Source organism: Macaca mulatta, chromosome 16, assembly GCF_049350105.2.
Source record: "Macaca mulatta isolate MMU2019108-1 chromosome 16, T2T-MMU8v2.0, whole genome shotgun sequence".
NCBI classification, from domain to species: domain Eukaryota; kingdom Metazoa; phylum Chordata; class Mammalia; order Primates; family Cercopithecidae; genus Macaca; species Macaca mulatta.
The window spans coordinates 48363568-48381855 of NC_133421.1; the positions used below are offsets into that span (position 1 = coordinate 48363568).

The 18288-nt window shown below is 42.0% G+C and overlaps 1 protein-coding gene and 2 long non-coding RNA genes across 3 annotated transcripts in view; 2 read left to right on the top strand and 1 right to left on the bottom strand.

Moving 5' to 3' along the window:
• PPM1D (protein phosphatase, Mg2+/Mn2+ dependent 1D) overlaps window positions 1-18288 on the top strand; it is a 69344-nt gene that overhangs the window by 29388 nt on the left and 21668 nt on the right. The window contains exon 3 of the mRNA NM_001260836.2: window positions 6877-7001. Coding sequence (NP_001247765.1) covers window positions 6877-7001 — 125 coding nt within the window. The remainder of the gene's footprint in view (window positions 1-6876; window positions 7002-18288) is intronic.
• Window positions 10301-12545, bottom strand: LOC144335485 (uncharacterized). Its single transcript, XR_013406367.1, has 2 exons — window positions 12002-12545; window positions 10301-11659 (listed from the first exon to the last, which is right to left on the bottom strand). It is a non-coding gene; the product is annotated as an uncharacterized LOC144335485 (long non-coding RNA).
• Window positions 12545-15630, top strand: LOC144335464 (uncharacterized). Its single transcript, XR_013406346.1, has 2 exons — window positions 12545-12798; window positions 13534-15630. It is a non-coding gene; the product is annotated as an uncharacterized LOC144335464 (long non-coding RNA).

Consider the following 18288-nt stretch of genomic DNA (forward strand, 5'->3'; position numbering starts at 1 on the left):
CCATTATGTATTAACTAAAGAATATTTTAAATGAAAAAAAAAGCTATTTGCCAAAACATTTAGTGAGAGGAGTGTCATTGTTTTAGTTTTGCAAGTGTCTTTAATGTCTGACTTAATAGGTGACAGAGTCTCATCTTCTACATTCAGTCTGTTGTAATATGTTATTTTGGTTGCAGTAGATGAAGTAAATCTGGTCTTATATATAGTTGGAAAATGGAGGATTTATTTATTTATTTATTTATTATTTTGAGACAGAGTCTCGCTCTGTCGCCCAGGCTGGAGTGCAGTGGTGGGATCTGGGCTCACTGCAACCTCCACCTCCCGGGTTCAAGCAATTCTGCCTCAGCCTCCTGAGTAGCTGGGATTACAGGTGCACTCCACCATGCCCAGCTAATTTATGTATTTTTAGTAGAAACGGGGTTTCACCATTTTGGTCAGGCTGGTCTTGAACTCCTGACCTCGTGATCTGCCTGCCTTTGCCTCCCAAAGTGCTAGGATTACAGGTGTGAGCCAAGGCGCCAGGGAGGAGTACTTTGCTCACTTCTCTATAAATGTTTGTCTTTATGCCGGGTGCAGTGGCTCATTCCTGTAATCCCAGCACTTTGGGAGGCCGAGGCAGGTTGGTCACAAGGTTAGGAGATCGAGACCATCCTGGCTAACATGGTGAAACCCTGTCTCTACTGAAATACAAAAAAAATTAGCCGCGCATGGTGGCGGGCGTCTGTAGTCCCAACTACTTGGGAGGCTGAGGCAGGAGAATGGTGTGAGCCCAGGAGGTGGAGGTTGCAGTGAGCTGAGATCATACCACTGTACTCCAGCCTGGGCAACTGAGCAAGACTCTGTCTAAAAAACATAAATAAATAAAATAAATATGTAAATGTTTGTCTTTGATGCTGTTTGAAACACAAGAAATGATAGTTTCTTTAAGGATTGTAGTATGATATCTGAAACTTTATTAATGAACTTTGCATATTCTTACATTAACATCCATTAGTCAGTTAATGAAGACATTGGTTGGATTGATTTTTGTTTTTTGAGACTTGAGTTTTGCTCTTGTTGCCCAGGCTGGAATGCAGTGGTGTGATCTTGACTCACTGCAACCTCTGCCTCCCGGGTTCAAATGATTCTCCTGCCTCAGCCTCCCGAGTAGCTGGATTACAGGCATGTACCACCACACCCAGCTCATTTTGTATTTTTAGTAGACGCAGGGTTTCACGAACTCCCGACCTCAGGCAGTCCGCCTGCCGTGGCCTCCCAAAGTGCTGGGATTACAGGCGTGAGCCACCATGCCGGGCCCTGAATTGAATACTTTTTAAAAATCCCTGCATAATTTAAAAAAATTAATAGACTTTAATTTTAAGAGTACTTTTAGATTCACTCCAAAATTGAGTGGGAAGCACAGAATTCTCATATATGCTCTGCCCTATCCCCCACCTCCCAGGCTTCCCGACTATCAACATCCTTCTCCAGAGTGTTTGTTATAATCAATCAATTGACATACCATTGACATACCTACATTGACATACCTACATTGACATACCTACATTGACATGCCTACATTGACATACATTGTCAATGACATACCTACATTGACCTACATTGACATAACTACATTGACATACCATTATCACCCAGTGTCCATAGTTTACATTAGGGTTCACTCTGGGTGTTACACATTTTATGGGTTTTGACAAATATGTCATCACATGTATCCACCATTATAGTATCATGCAGATTAGTTTCATCACCCTAAGAGTCCTCTGTATTATGCCTATTCATCCCTCCCCCACTTACTCCTGGTAACCACGCTCTTTTTACTGCCTTCATAATTTTGCTTTTTCCAGAATGTCATATAGTTGGAACCATATAGTATGTAGCCCCTACGCATGACTTTTTAATATATGCATTTATTGTTTGTAATATACTGGTACACTGAGTTATACAGATCTTGCAAATATTGACACTTTTTATTATACTATATCATATCCAGTCATGCAGCCTCTCAGAAAACTCCACTGTATACATGCGGTCTTAGTAGTATTATGAAAAAAATATATATTTAGACCTTGGAGACACCCTGAAAAAGTCTTTAGCAACCTGCCAGGGTCCCCTAAACCACATTTTGAGAACCACTTTGCCAGTTCTCATATGGTTTCATCATCTTTTATATTTTAATCTTTAATCCTTCTGGAATTTTGAGATCTAAGCTATGTAGTAAATAGACAAGTTAACTTTTTTTCTAGATGACTACTGGTAGCCACTTGAATAATTACACATCTTTTCATTACTGAGTAGCAGGGTGACCAGGCTTAAGACCCTTCTTCAGTGGGAAGATGACCTTGAATTTACCCTCTCCTTGTATTTCTCTAGTTAAGATAAATGTGAAATATCACCTCTGTTATTAGACAGCATTGCTTATTGTAGAATGATCCCTGAATGGAATTGCATCTTGGTAGGGAAGTCGTTGAATGGAGTATACATTTCTATTCGGAAGCACAGACCTTGGCTTCCTTGTATGCATGCAGTTTGTCTTGTGTAGGAACAAAGAAACTATAGTCATGTGCTATTTATTACATTGGTTTCTGTGGCACATTAAGCTTACCTAAGGTAGACCCTGTCGCCTTGCTTACAACTGAGCCATCACTTGGGAGATGGAAAAATGGCTTCTGGCTGTCTGAATCACTGCTGAAGACAACATCCTTGAAGTCGCTATGGTGGCATACTGTATTTCCTGCCCAGTATCCTGCAAAGTTAGATGAACTGCCTTTCAAGCTATATTCTATTTGATCCTGTTACTGCGAAGGTCAGAATATATCTGACACCTCTGCTCGTTGTCATGCTAAGTGGGCTTTGCAGATTATAAACGGAATTCGTCCACATATTTGGGTCTTTTCTGGGCTATAATTTTTTTCCTGCTTATTTACCAGTATTATAATTTTTAAAACTGAGACTTTATTATAATTTTAAATATTGGTAGGCCTGATTCCTTCTCATTAATCTTCCTTTTAAAAAATACTTTTCTTGGGGCTGGGCACAGTGACTTACACCTGTAATCCCAGCACTGTGGGAGCCTGAGGTGGGCGGATCACTGGAGGTCAGAAGCTTGAGAGCAGCCTGGCCATCATGGCAATACCCCATCTCTACTAAAAATACAAAAAAATTATCCAGGCATAGTGGCACGTGCCTGTAATCCCAGCTACTTGGGAGGCTGAGGCAGGAGAATCTCTTGAACCTGTGAGGCGGAGGTTGCAGTGAGCCAAGATCATGCCACTGCACTCCAGCCTGCCCAACAAGGGTGAAAACTCTGTCTCAAAAAAAAAGAAATAAAGCAGCTGGCTGTGGCACCTGTAATCCTAGCGCTTTGGAGGCCAAGATGGGAGGATCACTTGAGGTTAGAAGTTTGAGACCAGTCTGTTCAACATAGCGGGACCTCCATCTCTATGTAAAAAAATTTTTTTTAACTATAAATAAATGAACAAAAAAGGAAATAATTATTTTCTACAGAAGAAATTACCCTTTTGTGTTTTAAAAATATCTTTCTTGACTATTCTTTGTTTTTTTACTTGAATTTTAAAATTATATTTTATTTGATTTTAATAACATTTTTAGAAAGAGTTTTTTGGCTTTATTACCAAAAACACCATCTGGACAGTTGGGCAGATACTCTGCTATTTTGGAGCAGGTAACTTTTTGCAAAAATTGAGCTATTTTATTATAAGTTATTTCATTGCTTCCCTCTGTCCCGGCCTGGGCAACAGGCCAGCATTTTGTTTTTCCAGCCTTCTGTTGCTGCTCAGTCAGTTCTCTGCATGTCAGGCTGTTCCTTTTTATATGCCTTTTAATCATATAGGACAACAACAGGGAGTGCAGTAAAAGCATCTTTTATAACGTTGCTTTGGTTTTTTGTTACTAGATCTTAAAACTTCTGTGTTTTAACCAGTGTCATTATTTGTCTTTTTGTTTCTCAGAAACACAGATCATAGTATCTTTGAATATTTAGTGTTAAGAGAGCTGCTCGTCTAGTTATGTTGGAAGTAGCTACTGTAAATTACTTAGATACTAAACCTTACCTGGTAGGGAGAAGGTTTAGCAAAGAATAATAGAGCTTTAAGATGGTATTAAGACAGAATGTTGGCATCTTATAACTCTTGTGTTTCATGGATTCTTGTGAATGGCAAATTTAGTCTTTACTCTGCTGTTGACTTTTGAGGATCATCATTGAAGAAAGCTTAATGTAACAAAATGAATGCCTTTGATATTTTAACTCTTGTTATGATCAACCTGTTGATATCAGAACTTATTTAAACTAGTTATTGGCTGGGCATGGTGGCTCATGCTTGTAATCCCAGCACGTTGGGAGGCCCAGATGGGAGGATGGCTTGAGACCAGCCTGGCAAACATAGTGAGATCCATTCTTTACAAAAAAATTACATGCCTGTGGTCCCTGCTGTTTGGGAAGCTGAGGTGGGAGGATCACCTGAGCCCGAGAAGTCAAAGCTGTGGGGACCACGATCATACCACTGCACTGAAGCCTGGGCGACAGAATGACAGACACCCTGTCTCAAAACAAAATGAAAACTAGTTCTCAAAAGGGATGGTAGGCTGGGCATGGTGGCTCATGCCTGTAAGACCAGCGCTTTGGGAGGCTGAGGCAGGCACATCACTTGAGGCCAGAAGTTCAAGACCAGCCTGGCCAACATGGTTAAACCCCATCTCTACTAAAAATAAAAAAATTAGCCAGGCATGGTGTTGGGTGCCTGTAATCCTAGCTACTCAGGAGGCTGAGGCTGCAGTGAGTCAAGATCACGCCACTGCACTCCAGCCTGGGTAACAGAGCGAGACTGTCTCCAAAAAAAAAAAAAGGAGGAGGGGATGGTAAATGAGCCACTTTCTGGAATTTGTATTCTTTGTTAATACCCACAGTGTTTTCTGGTCATTCTCTACTTGTTTCACTTCTCCTCTGGACTGTTCAGTATACTCAACACTAGCCACAAATGGCTGTTTAAATTAATAAAAATTAAATTTAAAAAATCAATTCCCATTTGAAGTAAAGCTCATTTCGGTCATGCCGGGCAGAGTTTGAGAGACCATCTCTAATGTTTTGATTATCAGTGTTTTTTCCTAAAGAACTAATCGTATTTCCAAGTTTTAGGCATTTCTGTTGCTCCTATGACACATTTTTAGGAGGATTTTCTTACTCTTGTAACTCCCAAATCTATATGTCTACAGTTGATCTATTTCCCAAAGTCTAGTCTCACACTTTGAATTACAGAAATACCTAAATATATAGTATTTTCTGTATATTGCTGAAGTCATATTAAAACTGCCAGCCTGGGCAACAAGGTGAAAATCCGTGTCTACAAACAAAAACAACCCCCCCCCACAAAACCCACAACAATTAGTTGGGCCTGGTGGCACATGCGTGTAGTCTCGGCTACTTAGGAGACTGAAGTGGGAGGATCAGTATAGCACAAGAGGAGGTCAAGGCTGCAGTAAACCATGAGTGCACCACTGCACTCCACCCTGGGCGACAAGAGTGAGACTCTGTATCAAAAAACAGGCGGGGCGCCTTGCTCATGCCTATAATCCCAGCACTTTGAAGGCTGAGGTGGGAGGATGGCTTAAGCCCAGGACCAGCCTGGGCAACATAGTGAGACCCCATCTCCTCAAAAAAGAAAAAATTAGCCAGGCATGGTGGCTCGTGGTGGCTCCCAGCACTTTGGGAGGCTGAGGTCAGGAGTTCGAGACCAGCCTGGCCAACATGGTGAAACCCCATCTCTACTGAAAATACAAAAATTAGCAGGCGTGGTAGCACGTGCCTGTAGTTCCAGCTACTCAGGAGGCTGAGGCAGAAGAATCGCTTGAACCCAGGAGGCAGAGGTCACAGTGAGCTTAGGTCGTGCCACTGTACTCCAGCCTGGACAACAAGAGCAAAACTCCATCTCAAAATAAATTAAATAAATAAATAAGTAAAAATAAACAAAAAAACTGGCCAGGCATGGTGGCTCATGCCTGTAGTCCCATCATTTTGGGAGGCTGATGTGGGCAGATCACCTGAGGTCGGGAGTTCCAGACCAGCCTGGCCAACATGTTGAAACCCCATCTCTGCTAAAAATACAAAAATTAGCCAGGCATGGTAGTGTATGCCTGTAATCCAAGCTACTCGGGAGACTGAGGCAGGAGAATCGCTTAAACCCAGGAGGCAGAGGTTGCGGTGAGCTGAGATCACGCCATTGCACTCCAGCCTGGGCAACAGAGTGAGACTCCGTCTCAAAAAAAAAAAAAAAAGAAAAAAAAGCAACCAACCAACAATAACAAAAATTAAAACTGAAGTTCTGCTATGTTTTCCCCATCCTCAACATAAACACTCAGAACTCTATAACCTTTCCTTTTTAATTGCTTATATCACGATTTAATCCCTATTTATTTATTTATCTATTTATTTATTGAGACAGAGTCTCGCTCTGTCATCCAGGCTGGAGTGCAGTGGTGCGATCTTGGCTCACTGCAGCCTCTGCCTCCCATGTTCAAGCAATTCTCTCTCCACTTAGATAAGGTCTTCTGTCATCCCCCAATTGTTTACTAATTAGGTAATTTTGCTTTTTTTTTGACGTGGTATTTATACTCACTTTTCTTCACATTACATTCATTTGGTTATACTGCCTGTTCCAGTAATCTCAACATTTTCTGCTTTGAATCCACCCTAATTCCTCTCTGAACAGGAATTTTGGCTTATGTTATCTTTGTATTTGAAACACATAAGACATTATTTCGTAATAATGTAGTCTTCTTTTATTAGTGATTTAATATACTGAGCTACCTTATGGTTGTATTTTAATCATTTAGATTATTTATGTGAACTCTATTTATTTTTAGTGTGATGAACAAGTCTGGGGTGAATCGTGTAGTTTGGAAACGACCTCGGCTCACTCACAATGGACCTGTTAGAAGAAGCACAGTTATTGACCAGATTCCTTTTCTGGCAGTAGCAAGAGCACTTGGTAAGTAGGACTTAATTTGGTGAAATTATATTGAATTTTGTACAATGTATGGTGGCAAAATAAAAAAGGAAACTGAGAACCCTTACATGGCATATAGTGAGGGTAGAGATATCATGATATTCTATTAAATGCTTTAGAACCTAGTAGAAGCCATGCATGGTGGCTCACGCTTATAATCCCAGCACCTTGGGAAGCTCAGATGGGCAGACCACTTGAGGTCAGGAGTTTGAGACCAGCCTAGTCAACATGGTGAAACTGCATCCTCACTAAAAATACAAAAATTAGCTGGGCATAGTGACGTGTACTTGTAGTCCCAGCTACTCAGGAGGCTGAGGCAGGAGAATTGCTTGAACCCAGGAGGCAGAGGTTGCAGTGATCGCACCACTGCACTCCAGCCCGGGTGACAGAGCAAGACTCAAAAAAAAAAAAAGCCTAATTGAAAGGAAGGTTTAGGTATATATTTCACTGACAGTTGCCCTTTGTTCATGAGTCATGTTCAGTGTTTTGCTAATTTCTATCTGTGTTTAGGGAAGTATATCCATGTCTAGGCTTAATGTTACCCTTGAAACTATTTTTAAATATCGCATTCTACTTTAGCCCTTTAAGTCCTCCTGAGGGCCTTCAAAACGTCTTTTTTCTTTAGTTAGCAAAGTAAAATAAGTATGAAAAAAAATAGTTATATTTCTGGTCTACTTGGCTTTGGAAAGAAGGCTAGAGAATTATACCTAGTAAGGTGTCTTACCTTGGCTATGCTATATGGGGGTAGTTTTTCCAAAGAAAATGTCTCGGAGAAAACGCACATTTGTTTATTTTTATTTTATGAGACAGGATTTTGTTCTGTTATTCAGGCTGGGTTGCAGTGGCATGATGACGGCTCACTACAACCTCTACCTCCAAGGCTCGAGCGATCCTCCCACCTCAGCCTCCCAAGTAACTGGGACTACAGGCGTGAGCCACTACGCCTGGCTAATTTCTTCTTTTTTGAGGAGACGGAGTCTCACTATGTTGCCCGAGCTGGTCCTGGGCTTAAGCCATCCTCCTACCTCGGCCTCCCAAAGTGCTGGGATTATAGGCATGAGCCACCACACCCAGCACAACTACTATATGTATTAATAATTTGTTTCCAATGTGAAACTAATTTTCTTCTTCTACACCCTGACTGGTGGACTTTTATGTTATATCCAAGCATTTGCTATTATGAAAAATACTGCAATAAATATTTCCTTATATACACATATGAGATTTCTTTTTTTTTTTTTTTTTTTTTTTTTTTTTGAGACAGAGTTTTATTCTTGTTACCCAGGCTAGAGTGCACTGGTACGATCTCGGCTCACTGTAACCTTTGCCTCCTGGGTTCAAGCGATTCTTCTGCCTCAGCCTCCTGAGTAGCTGGGATTACAGACATGCGGCACCATGCCCGGCTAATTTTGTATTTTCAGTAGAGACGCGGTTTCTCTATGTTGGTCAGACTGGTCTTGAACTCCTGACCTCAGGTGATCTGCCCACCTCGGCCTCCCAAAGTACTGGGATTACAGGTGTGAGCCACTGTACCTGGCAAGATTTCTTTAAGATACATAACTAGAAATGGAATTTCTGGGTCATAGTTTGTTACTTACCAACTGTTTCTGTGTCATCGACACTCACACAAGATGATAATATTTCTACAGTAAGCAGAGGAGGCTACTTGAGACTGAGGTAACTAACTTGGATGCTCTAGCCACTGAGGACCCACCCTGCTGCCCCTAGGCCATACTCATCCAAGGAATACCAGTTGGGAGACTCAGTTCAGAGATATCTACATGTTTAGTTTTATTAGGTATTGCTAAATTTATTCCCAAAGTGATTATCCCAGGTTATTACAGTCCTGCTGTATTAGTTATCTATTGCTGTGTAATCAAATACTCCCACACTTAGGAGTTTAAAACATTTTTTATGTACACAGCTTCTCTGGCTCAGTAACCCAGGGGTGACTTAATTGGGTAGTTCTGGCTCAGGGTCTCTTGTGTAGCTGTAATCAAGATGTCATTAATCATCTGAAGCCTTCAGTGGGGTTGGAGCATCTACTTGTAAGACAGCTCACTGAGTAAGCTGGCTTGGCAGTAGGCTTCAGTTTCTTGCTTTGCCGGCCTCTACATAGGGTTGCTTGAATGTGCCTTCATCACATGGCAGCTGGCTTCCTTAGAGCAAGTGATCATAAAAAGACATTTTGACTTCTATCTTGCTTTCTTGATCACTTGCTGTAGGGAATCCAGCTTTGTATTTTGTTAGCCTTGAATCACTAAGTCCAGCCCACCCTCAAGTATATCAAATAATTTGTGGATGTATTTTAAAAGCATACAGTTCCTACTTCTTCATGATTGTTCTTTATCCACCAAATATTTATTAAATACCTGCTATGTGCTAGGTACTATTCCAGGTGCTGAGGATTCAGCCGTGAATGAAACAAAAATTCCTGCACCCATGGAGCTTACTTTCTAGGTTAGAGGAAAACATGATAAACTAAAATAACTAAGTAGGACATATATTGTGTTAGAAATGCGACCAAGAAAAATAAAGCAGGGAATGCTATGGGGGTGGGGCCTGTATAATAATTATAAATGGGATGGTCAGAGGGGGGTCTCGCTAAGATGATATGTAAGTAAAGTGTAAGTAAAGAGATGAGGCAGTGAGACCTGTGAGTGTCTGGGGCCACAGAATTTAGGCAGAAGTAACAAATGTAAGGGTTCTTATTACTCACAAATTTTTCTTTTTTTCTTTTCTTTTTTTTTTTTTGAGATGAGGTCTCACTCTGTGCCCTAGGCCCTAGGCTAGAGCTCATTGAAGACCCTAAGGTCCTGGGCTCAAGTGTTCCCCACAGCCTCAGCCTGCCAGGTAGCTGGGGTTACAGGTGCACGCCACCACACCCAACTAATTTTTAAAAATTTTTTGTAGAGATGTCTTTGCCTAGGTTGGTCTCAAATTCCTGACTTCAAGCGATCTGCCCACCTCAGCCTCGCAAAGTACTTGGACTATAGGTGTGTCACAGCGCTCAGCCTACTCATGATTTTTTTTTTTTTTTTTGAGACAGAATTTCGCTCCTATTGCCCAGGTTGGGGTGCAATGGCGTGATCTCAGCTCACTTCAACCTCTACCTCCTGGATTCAAGCGATTCTGCTGCCTCAGCCTCCCAAGTAGCTGGGATTATAGGCGTGTGCCACCACGCCCGGCTAATTTTATATTTTTAGTAAAGACCTGTGAGTGTCTGGGGCCACAGAATTTGGGCAGAAGTAACAAATGTAAGGGTTCTCATTGCTCATGAATTTTTCTCTTTTTTCTTCCTTTTTTTGTTTTTTTTTTTGAGATGAGGTCTCACTCTGTGCCACAGGGATTTCACCATGTTGGTCAGGCTGGTCTCGAGCTCTAACCTCAAGTGATCTACCCACCTCGGCCTCCCAGAGTACTGGGATTACAGGCATGAGCCACTGTGCCCTGCTCCTACTCGTTATTTTTAACAGAGAAGCTGGAAAAATGGAGTTGCCACTAACTGATAAAGAAACGACTGGAACATCAATGAAAAGGAGAGGTCGGAAGTTCAGTTTTGGACACACTACCCTTTCAGCACGTTTTAGACATTAAGATGGTGACACCTATTTGGCTTCCCATTGTAAGAATTGATTTCAGGTGATGTCTAGGGTGGAGATTTCAATTTGGGGGAGCCAGTAGCATATAGATAGTATACAAAGTCTTGAGGTCATGTAGGGATTGAGTGCAGATAGAAAAGTGGGGAAGGTCTAGTGGCTGAGCCCTGAGATACTCTCACTGTTAGGACTCGGGGGATGTGCTCTGGTTCCCATATGAGGGTTGGATTAAAATTAAAAAAAAAAAAAAAAAAAAAGAGTTGGGGGATATGAATGGAAGAACAAGGTTAGAACAACTAAGAGCTGTAAGTCAAATAGGAAATTTGGGAGAGAGTACCCTGGAAGCTAAGTGAAGAAAGTGTTTCCAGAAAGAAAGAGTTTCAAATGCTGTTGTCATTAGGTGGAGGGAGGATTGAAAAATGACCATGGGATTTAGGAATGTGGAGGTCATTGGTGACCTTGAAAAAGAAAGTAGCTTTTAGTGGAATAGTGAGACCACAACCATAATTGGGGTTATTGAAGAAAGAACCATCTTCTTGAGTGGGAGGAATAAAATTTGATACAGCAAGTTTAGACAGTTTTTTGTAGAAGTTGCTTTACTTCAACATAATTTTGTAAACACATACAGAAGTGAATTAATATTTTGGTAAAAGGGCTTTCTTATAAGAGACAAAATCGTTTTAGTGATAAAAAAACTTTTTTCCTCTTGATTTCTCTTGTCACATAAATATTTTCTTTTCAAAAATAATGGTACCTTTTAGATTTTAATATTTAAGCTAAAAAGGCTTTGCTGTATTACTTTTTGTTTGTTTGTTTGTTTGTTTTTTGAGATGGAGTCTCACTCTGTTGCCCAGGCTAGAGTGCAGTGGCGCGATCTTGGCTCACTGTCAGCTTTGCCTGCCGGGTTCACGCCATTCTCCTGCCTCAGCCTCCCGAGTAGTTGCGACTACAGGCGCCCGCCACCACGCCTGGCTAATTTTTTGTATATATTTTTTAGTGGAGACCAGATTTCACCATGTTAGCCAGGATGGTGTCGATCTCCTGACCTCATGATCCGCCCTCCTCGGCCTCCCAAATTGCTGGGATTACAGGCATGAGCCACCACGCCCGGCCTGCTATATTACTTTTCAAACCATTATTCTGACACTTGGAAAAGAATTTTTTTTTTTTTTTTTTGGAGATGGAATCTTATTCTGTTGCCCAGGCTGAAATGCAGTGGCACGATCTCAGCTCACTGCAACCTCTGCCTCTCAGGTTCAGACGATTCTTCTGCCTCAGTCTTCCAAGTAGCTGGGATTACAGGCACATGCCACCACACCTGGCTGATGTTTGTATTTTTAGTAGAGATGGGGTCTTACCATGTTGGCCAGGCTGGTCTCGAACTCCTGACCTCAGTTGATCTGCCCACCTCCGCTTCCCAAAGCACTGGGATTACAAGCATGAGCCACTGTGACCGACCCGGAAATAATATTTTTAAAAGAGCTGTGTTACTGATTTTCTGAGTTTAGCTTGTTGCATGGAAATACTTATTGGCCAAAAGTAAATTAAATGCTGGTATTTTGCACACACACACCGTTATGGTTTACAGCCATTTTTCTTACAGTTTTCTTTTTTTTGGTGGGGGAAGGAGTGGGAATAGATGTCTCCTTGTCAACATTGGTGCCCTATAGACACTGATGATAATTACCCAAGTACAAATGTAACAAAGGTGCCTTCTAGTGGCTGCCTGCTGGAATTGCATTTGAGTCTTGCAAATCATTTTATTCACTGGGGAGATCAATTTTTGAGTACAGTGTGTATGAAGCACTCTGCTGTATGTACAAACACATCATCTTTGCCCTCATGGAGCTTGCAGTCTAGGAGAGGATTGAAAGGCATTCATCAGATGATAACAAAAACTGAAAAACAAAAACAAAAAAAAAAAAAACTTTTTTTTTTTTTTTTTTTTTTTGGAAACTGAGTTTCATTCTTGTCACCCAGGCTGGAGTGCAGTGGGACGATCTCGGCTCACTGTAACCTTTACTTCCCAGGTTCAAGCAATTCTCCTGCCTCAGCCTCCCACGCAGCTGGAATTACAGGCACCCGCCACCACACTCAGCTAATTTTTGTATTTTTACAAAATACAAAAATACAGCAGTTTCGCCATGTTGGCTAGTTTGGTCTCTAACTCCTGACCTCAGGTGATCTACCTGCCTCAGCCGCCTAAAGTGCTGGGATTACAAATGTGAGCCATGGCGTCCAGCTAAAACTGAGAATTTTTAATTTTTCTCTTTTTTTTTTTGAGAGGGAGTCTCACTCTGTTGCTCAGGCTGGAGTGTAGTGACACGATCTCGGCTCACTGCAGCCTCTGCCTCCCAGGTTCAAGTGATTCTTCTGCCTCCACCTCCTAAGTAGCTGGGACTACAGGCGAGCGCCACTGCACCCAGCTACTTTTCGTATTTTTAGTAGAGAGGGGATTTCACCATGTTGGCCAGGCTGGTCTTGAACTCCTGACCTCAGGTGATCTGCCCCCCTCAGCTTCCCAAAGTGTTGGGGTTATAGGCGTGAGCCACCGCACCCCAGCCTATTCTTCTTGTATGTACTAATGAAAACCTAAAATAAGGATATTTCACTTAACCAGAGAGGCCGGAAAAGTGGTATTTGAACTGAGTTTTGAAGAATTACTGGAGGTCAAGGAGGAAGAAAGTGTGTTTTAGGCATAGAAAACAGCGTTTTCGAAAAGTTCGGTGACAGGAAGAAGCATAGTGACATAGGAACTCTGGTGAAGGCCATTGTAGCTGGAACAGAGATAAGGAAATAAGAGATTTGGTTAAAATGAGAAAATACTGCATTTTATAGGCAGTGGTAAAGAATTGTGTTTGGCTGGATGTGGTGGCTCATGCCCATAATTCCAACACTTTGGGAGGTCAAGGCAGGTGGATTGCTTCAGTTCAAGACCAGTTGGACAACATGGCGAAATCTCCCCTCTACAAATAATTGGCTGGGTGTGGTTGCACGTGCTTGTAGTCCCAGTTACTCAGGAGGCTTTGGTCGGGAGGATTGCTTGAGCCCAGGAGGCTGCAGTGAGCCAAGATTGTGTCACTGCACTCCAGCTTGGGCGACAGAGCAAGACCCCGTTTCAAAAAAAAAAACAAAAGAATTGTGTCTTTATCTTAAAAACAATTGTGAACTATAACAGAGTTGGAATGGGAAACAACCAGATTTGTGTGTTTTTAATTGTGGTAATATATACTTAGCATACACACAACTTACTGTTGTAAGCACATGGTTCATTGATGTTAAGTACAGTTATACTGTTTTGCAACCATCATCCACCATTTATCCTAGATTTGTGGGGGCTTTTTTGTTTTTGTAATTTCAACTTTTAGATTCAGGAAGTACATGTACAGGTTTGTTACATGGGTATATTGCATGGTGCTGAGGTTTGGGGTACGGTTGATTCCGTCATCCAGGTAGGGAGCATAGTACCCAATTGTTAGTTTTTCACGTCTTCCTCCTTCTCTCCCTTCTCCCTCTAGTGGTCCTCAGTGTCTGTTGTTGCCATCTATATGTTCATGTGTACCCAATGTTTAGCTCCCATTTATAAGTGAAAACATGTGGTATTTGGCTTTCTTTTCCTGCATTAATTTGCTTAGGATAGTGGCCTCCAGCTGCATCTGTGTTGCTGCAAAGGACATAATTTCATTTTTTTCGTGGCTATGTATTATTCCGTAGTGTGTATGTACCATATTTTCTTTATCCATTTCACTTTTGATGGGCACCTAAGTAGATTCCTTGTCTTTGCTATTGTGAATAGTGCTCTGATGAACATTTGAGTGCATATGTCTTTTTGGTAGAGCAATTTATTTTCCTTTGGATGTATACCCAGTAACAGGATTGCTAGATCGAATGGTAGTTCTGTTTTAAGTTCTTTGAGGTATCTCCATACTGCTTTCCACAGTGGCTGAATTAATTTATATTCCCACCAACAGTGTATAAGCATTCCCTATTCTCTGCAGCTTTGCCAGCATCTGTCATTTTTTGACTTTTTAATAATAGTCATTCTGACAGGTATGAGATGGTATCTCATTGTGGTTTTCATATGCATTCTCTAATGATTACTAATGTGGAGCTTTTTATGATTCTTGGCCATTTGCATGTCTTCTTTTGAAAACTGTTGATGCCTTCTGCCTACTTTTTAATGGGGTTATTTGTTTTTAAACTTGTTGAATTGTTTAAGTTCCTTACAGATTCTAGATAATTAGTTCTTTGTCAGATACATGTTTGCGAATATTTTCTCCCTTTCTGTAGGTTGTTTACTCTGTTGATAGTTTCTTTTGCTGTGCAGAAGCTCTTTCATTAGGTCCCACTTGTCAATTTTTGTTTTTGTTGCAGTTGCTTTTGAAGATTTAGTCACAGATTCTTTCCCAAGGCTGATGTCCATCCAGGAGTCTTACAGTTTGAGGTCTTATATTTAAATCTTTAATCTACTAGGTTTGTGTTTTAAAGAGAGAATTTTAATTGCAATTTTGAGAATGGATTAGAGGTGTAAACGTTGTTGGAAGTTCTCCATGGGAAACCACTCAAAGGGGTGCTGAAATTTGCTTGGTGTAAGGACCACTGAGTGTCTTGTGTACTGCTGGCTCCCATGTGCCACAAGAGCAAGCAGAAAATATACTGGAACCAGAAAGCAGGCCTCCTCTCTTCTGGTGTCCCTTCAGCACCCTCTACTGAGGAAAAAAGGGAATTGGCTGTCTGCCAATGTCCAAGGCACCTCCTTTCAGGACCTGCAGAAATGTTCTGTGATCCTACTTTGGTGTACAAACACTAGATCAGTAATAAAAATCCTTAGTTAAAGGCCCAATTCTGATCCTTACCATTTATTTGGTATTATATAGAATCACACAGACTCTTTGAACTGATAAAACAAAGGAAAGTGGCTCTGAGTATGAATCATCTGGTGAGTTTGTTAAAAGGTCAGATTCTAGAGACTTTTACTAGCAAATTTGAAGCAACTTGAGCATCAAAACAAATTATAACAGGAATAAGTTTAAAAATATTGAATAAAAAAGAATCTGTAAGTCTACATAGAGATGGACTATATTTTTGTGATTTGGGTAGCCAATTTGTGAATTGGGTAGCCACCCTCCCATAGTAGATTCAGAGAGACTCCAAAGAAAACTCCTTTTTTTTTTTTTTGAGACGGTGTCTCGCTCTGTCATCAGGCTGGAATGCAGTGGTGCGATCTCGGCTCACTGCAACCTCTGTCTCCTGGGTTCAAGCAATTCTCCTGCCTCAGCCTCTCAAGTAGCTGGGACTATAGGTGTGCAGCACCGCCCCCAGCTAATTTTTTTTTTTTTTTTTTTTTGAGACGGAGTCTCGCTCTGCCACCCAGGCTGGAGTGCAGTGGCCAGATCTCAGCTCACTGCAAGCTCCGCCTCCCGGGTCTACGCCATTCTCCTGCCTCAGCCTCCCGAGTAGCTGGGACTACAGGCGCCCGCCACCTCGCCTGGCTAGTTTTTTGTATTTTTTTTAGTAGAGACGGGGTTTCAATGTTAGCCAGGTTGGTCTCGATTTCCTGACCTCGTGATCCGCCCGTCTCGGCCTCCCAAAGTGCTGGGATTACAGGCGTGAGCCACCGCGCCCAGCCCCCCAGCTAATTTTTGTATTTCTAGTAGAGACAGGGTTTCACCATTTTGGCCAGGATGGTCTCGATCTCTTGACCTCGTGATCTACCAGCCTCAGCCTCCCAAAGTGTTGGGATTACAGGCGTGAGCCACTGTGTCCGGCCAGAAAATTCTTTAAAAAAGACTTTCAGCCGGGCGTGGTGGCTCACGCCTGTAATCCCAGTACTTTGGGAGGCCGAGGCAGGTGGATCACGAGGTCAGGAGATCGAGACCATCCTGGCTAACATGGTGAAACCCCCATCTCTACTAAAAATGCAAAAAAATTAGCCCAGTGTGGTGGCGGGCACCTGTATTCCCAGCTACTCGGGAGGCTGAGGCAGAAGAATGGTGTGAACCCAGGAGGCGGAGCTTGCAGTGAGCCGAGGTCACACCACTGCACTCCAGCCTGGGCGACAGAGCGAGACTCCATCTCAAACAAAACAAAACAGAAACTTTCAGGCCTGGGCACAGTGGCTTATACCTGTAATCCCAGCAGCCTGTAATCCTAGCACTTTGAGAGGCCGAGGCTGGTGGATCGCTTGAGCTCAGGAGTTCGAGATCAGCCTGGCCGACATGGCAAAACCCCATCTGTAGAAAAAAATACAAAAAAATTAGCTGGGTGCGGTGGCACACCCCTGTAGTCCCAGCTACTTGGAAGACAGATGAGAGAACTGCTTGAGCCTGGGAGGCGCAGGCTGCAAGGAGCCATGATCGCACCACTGCACTCCATCCTGGGCAACAGAGTAAGACCATGTCTCAAACAAAACAAAACAAAAACTTTCTGGGGTTGGGAAAGAAGAAAAGAACCAAAGTAAAGTAAAATAAACTGTCAGCTAATAAATGTAGTTAGAATATCCCAATTCTATCATCAGTTTATAACCATTATGATAATTGATTCATTCAGGAATCATCAGTAGAGGCTAAAATATGGCATATTTTGGTACAGAACAGGATATTTCACAGAGCCTCAAACTTTCACCCTACAGACTACTCACCAGTTACAAAAAGAAAATTGCCTGAGTGTGGTAGAATAGCATCCTCATGCTTAGGAGATAAATGTTGAAGTATTACTATTTGGAGGTGAAGTGTTTTGAGTCTGTAATCTAATCTCAGATGGTTCAGCAAATAACTAAAACCAGTTCTATCCACAGATTCCAACATTGTCTGCATAAAAAATCCCAAATAATCTTCAGAAGAACTACTGGAATTAATAAGTGGATTCAGCAAGTTCACAGGACCCAGATTCAGCCTACACAGTCTATCATATTTTTATGTACTAAAAATGAACAGTTCATAATGAAATTTAAATAAGTATCATCTATAATTGCACCCAAAAAAAACCCATGAAATACAATTAGGTATAATTGTAACATACTATGTTTAAGATTTATATGCGGGAAACTACAAAATGATGAAAGAAATCAAAGAAATAGAAATAGACCATGTATCTTAGTCAAAACCCACAGTTTAAAAATTTAAGTTAGAAGAAACAATCCGTGGCCGGGCGCAGTGGCTCAAGCCTGTAATCCCAGCACTTTGGGAGGCCGAGACCGGCGGATCACGAGGTCAGGAGATCGAGACCATCCTGGCTAACACAATGAAACCCCGTCTCCACTAAAAATACAAAAAAATTAGCAGGGCGTGGTGGCGGCGCCTGTAGTCCCAGCTACTCGGGAGGCTGAGGCAGGAGAATGGCGGGAACCCGGGAGGCGGAGCTTGCAGTGAGCCGAGATCGCGCCACTGCACTCCAGCCTGGGCGACAGAGCGAGACTCCGCCTCAAAAAAAAAAAAAAAAAAAGAAACAATCCGTTCTTCTGAAAACGTATTGTGGTTTATCGAGAAAGAGAGATTGAGGTCGGGCGTGGTGGCTAATGCCTGTAATCCCAGCACTTTGGGAAGTCTAGGAGTACAGATCACCTGAGGTCAGGAGTTCCAGACCAGCCTAGCCAACATGGTGAAACATGTCTCTACTAAAAATACAAAAATTAGCCAGGTGTGGTCGTGGGCACCTGTAATCCCAGCTAC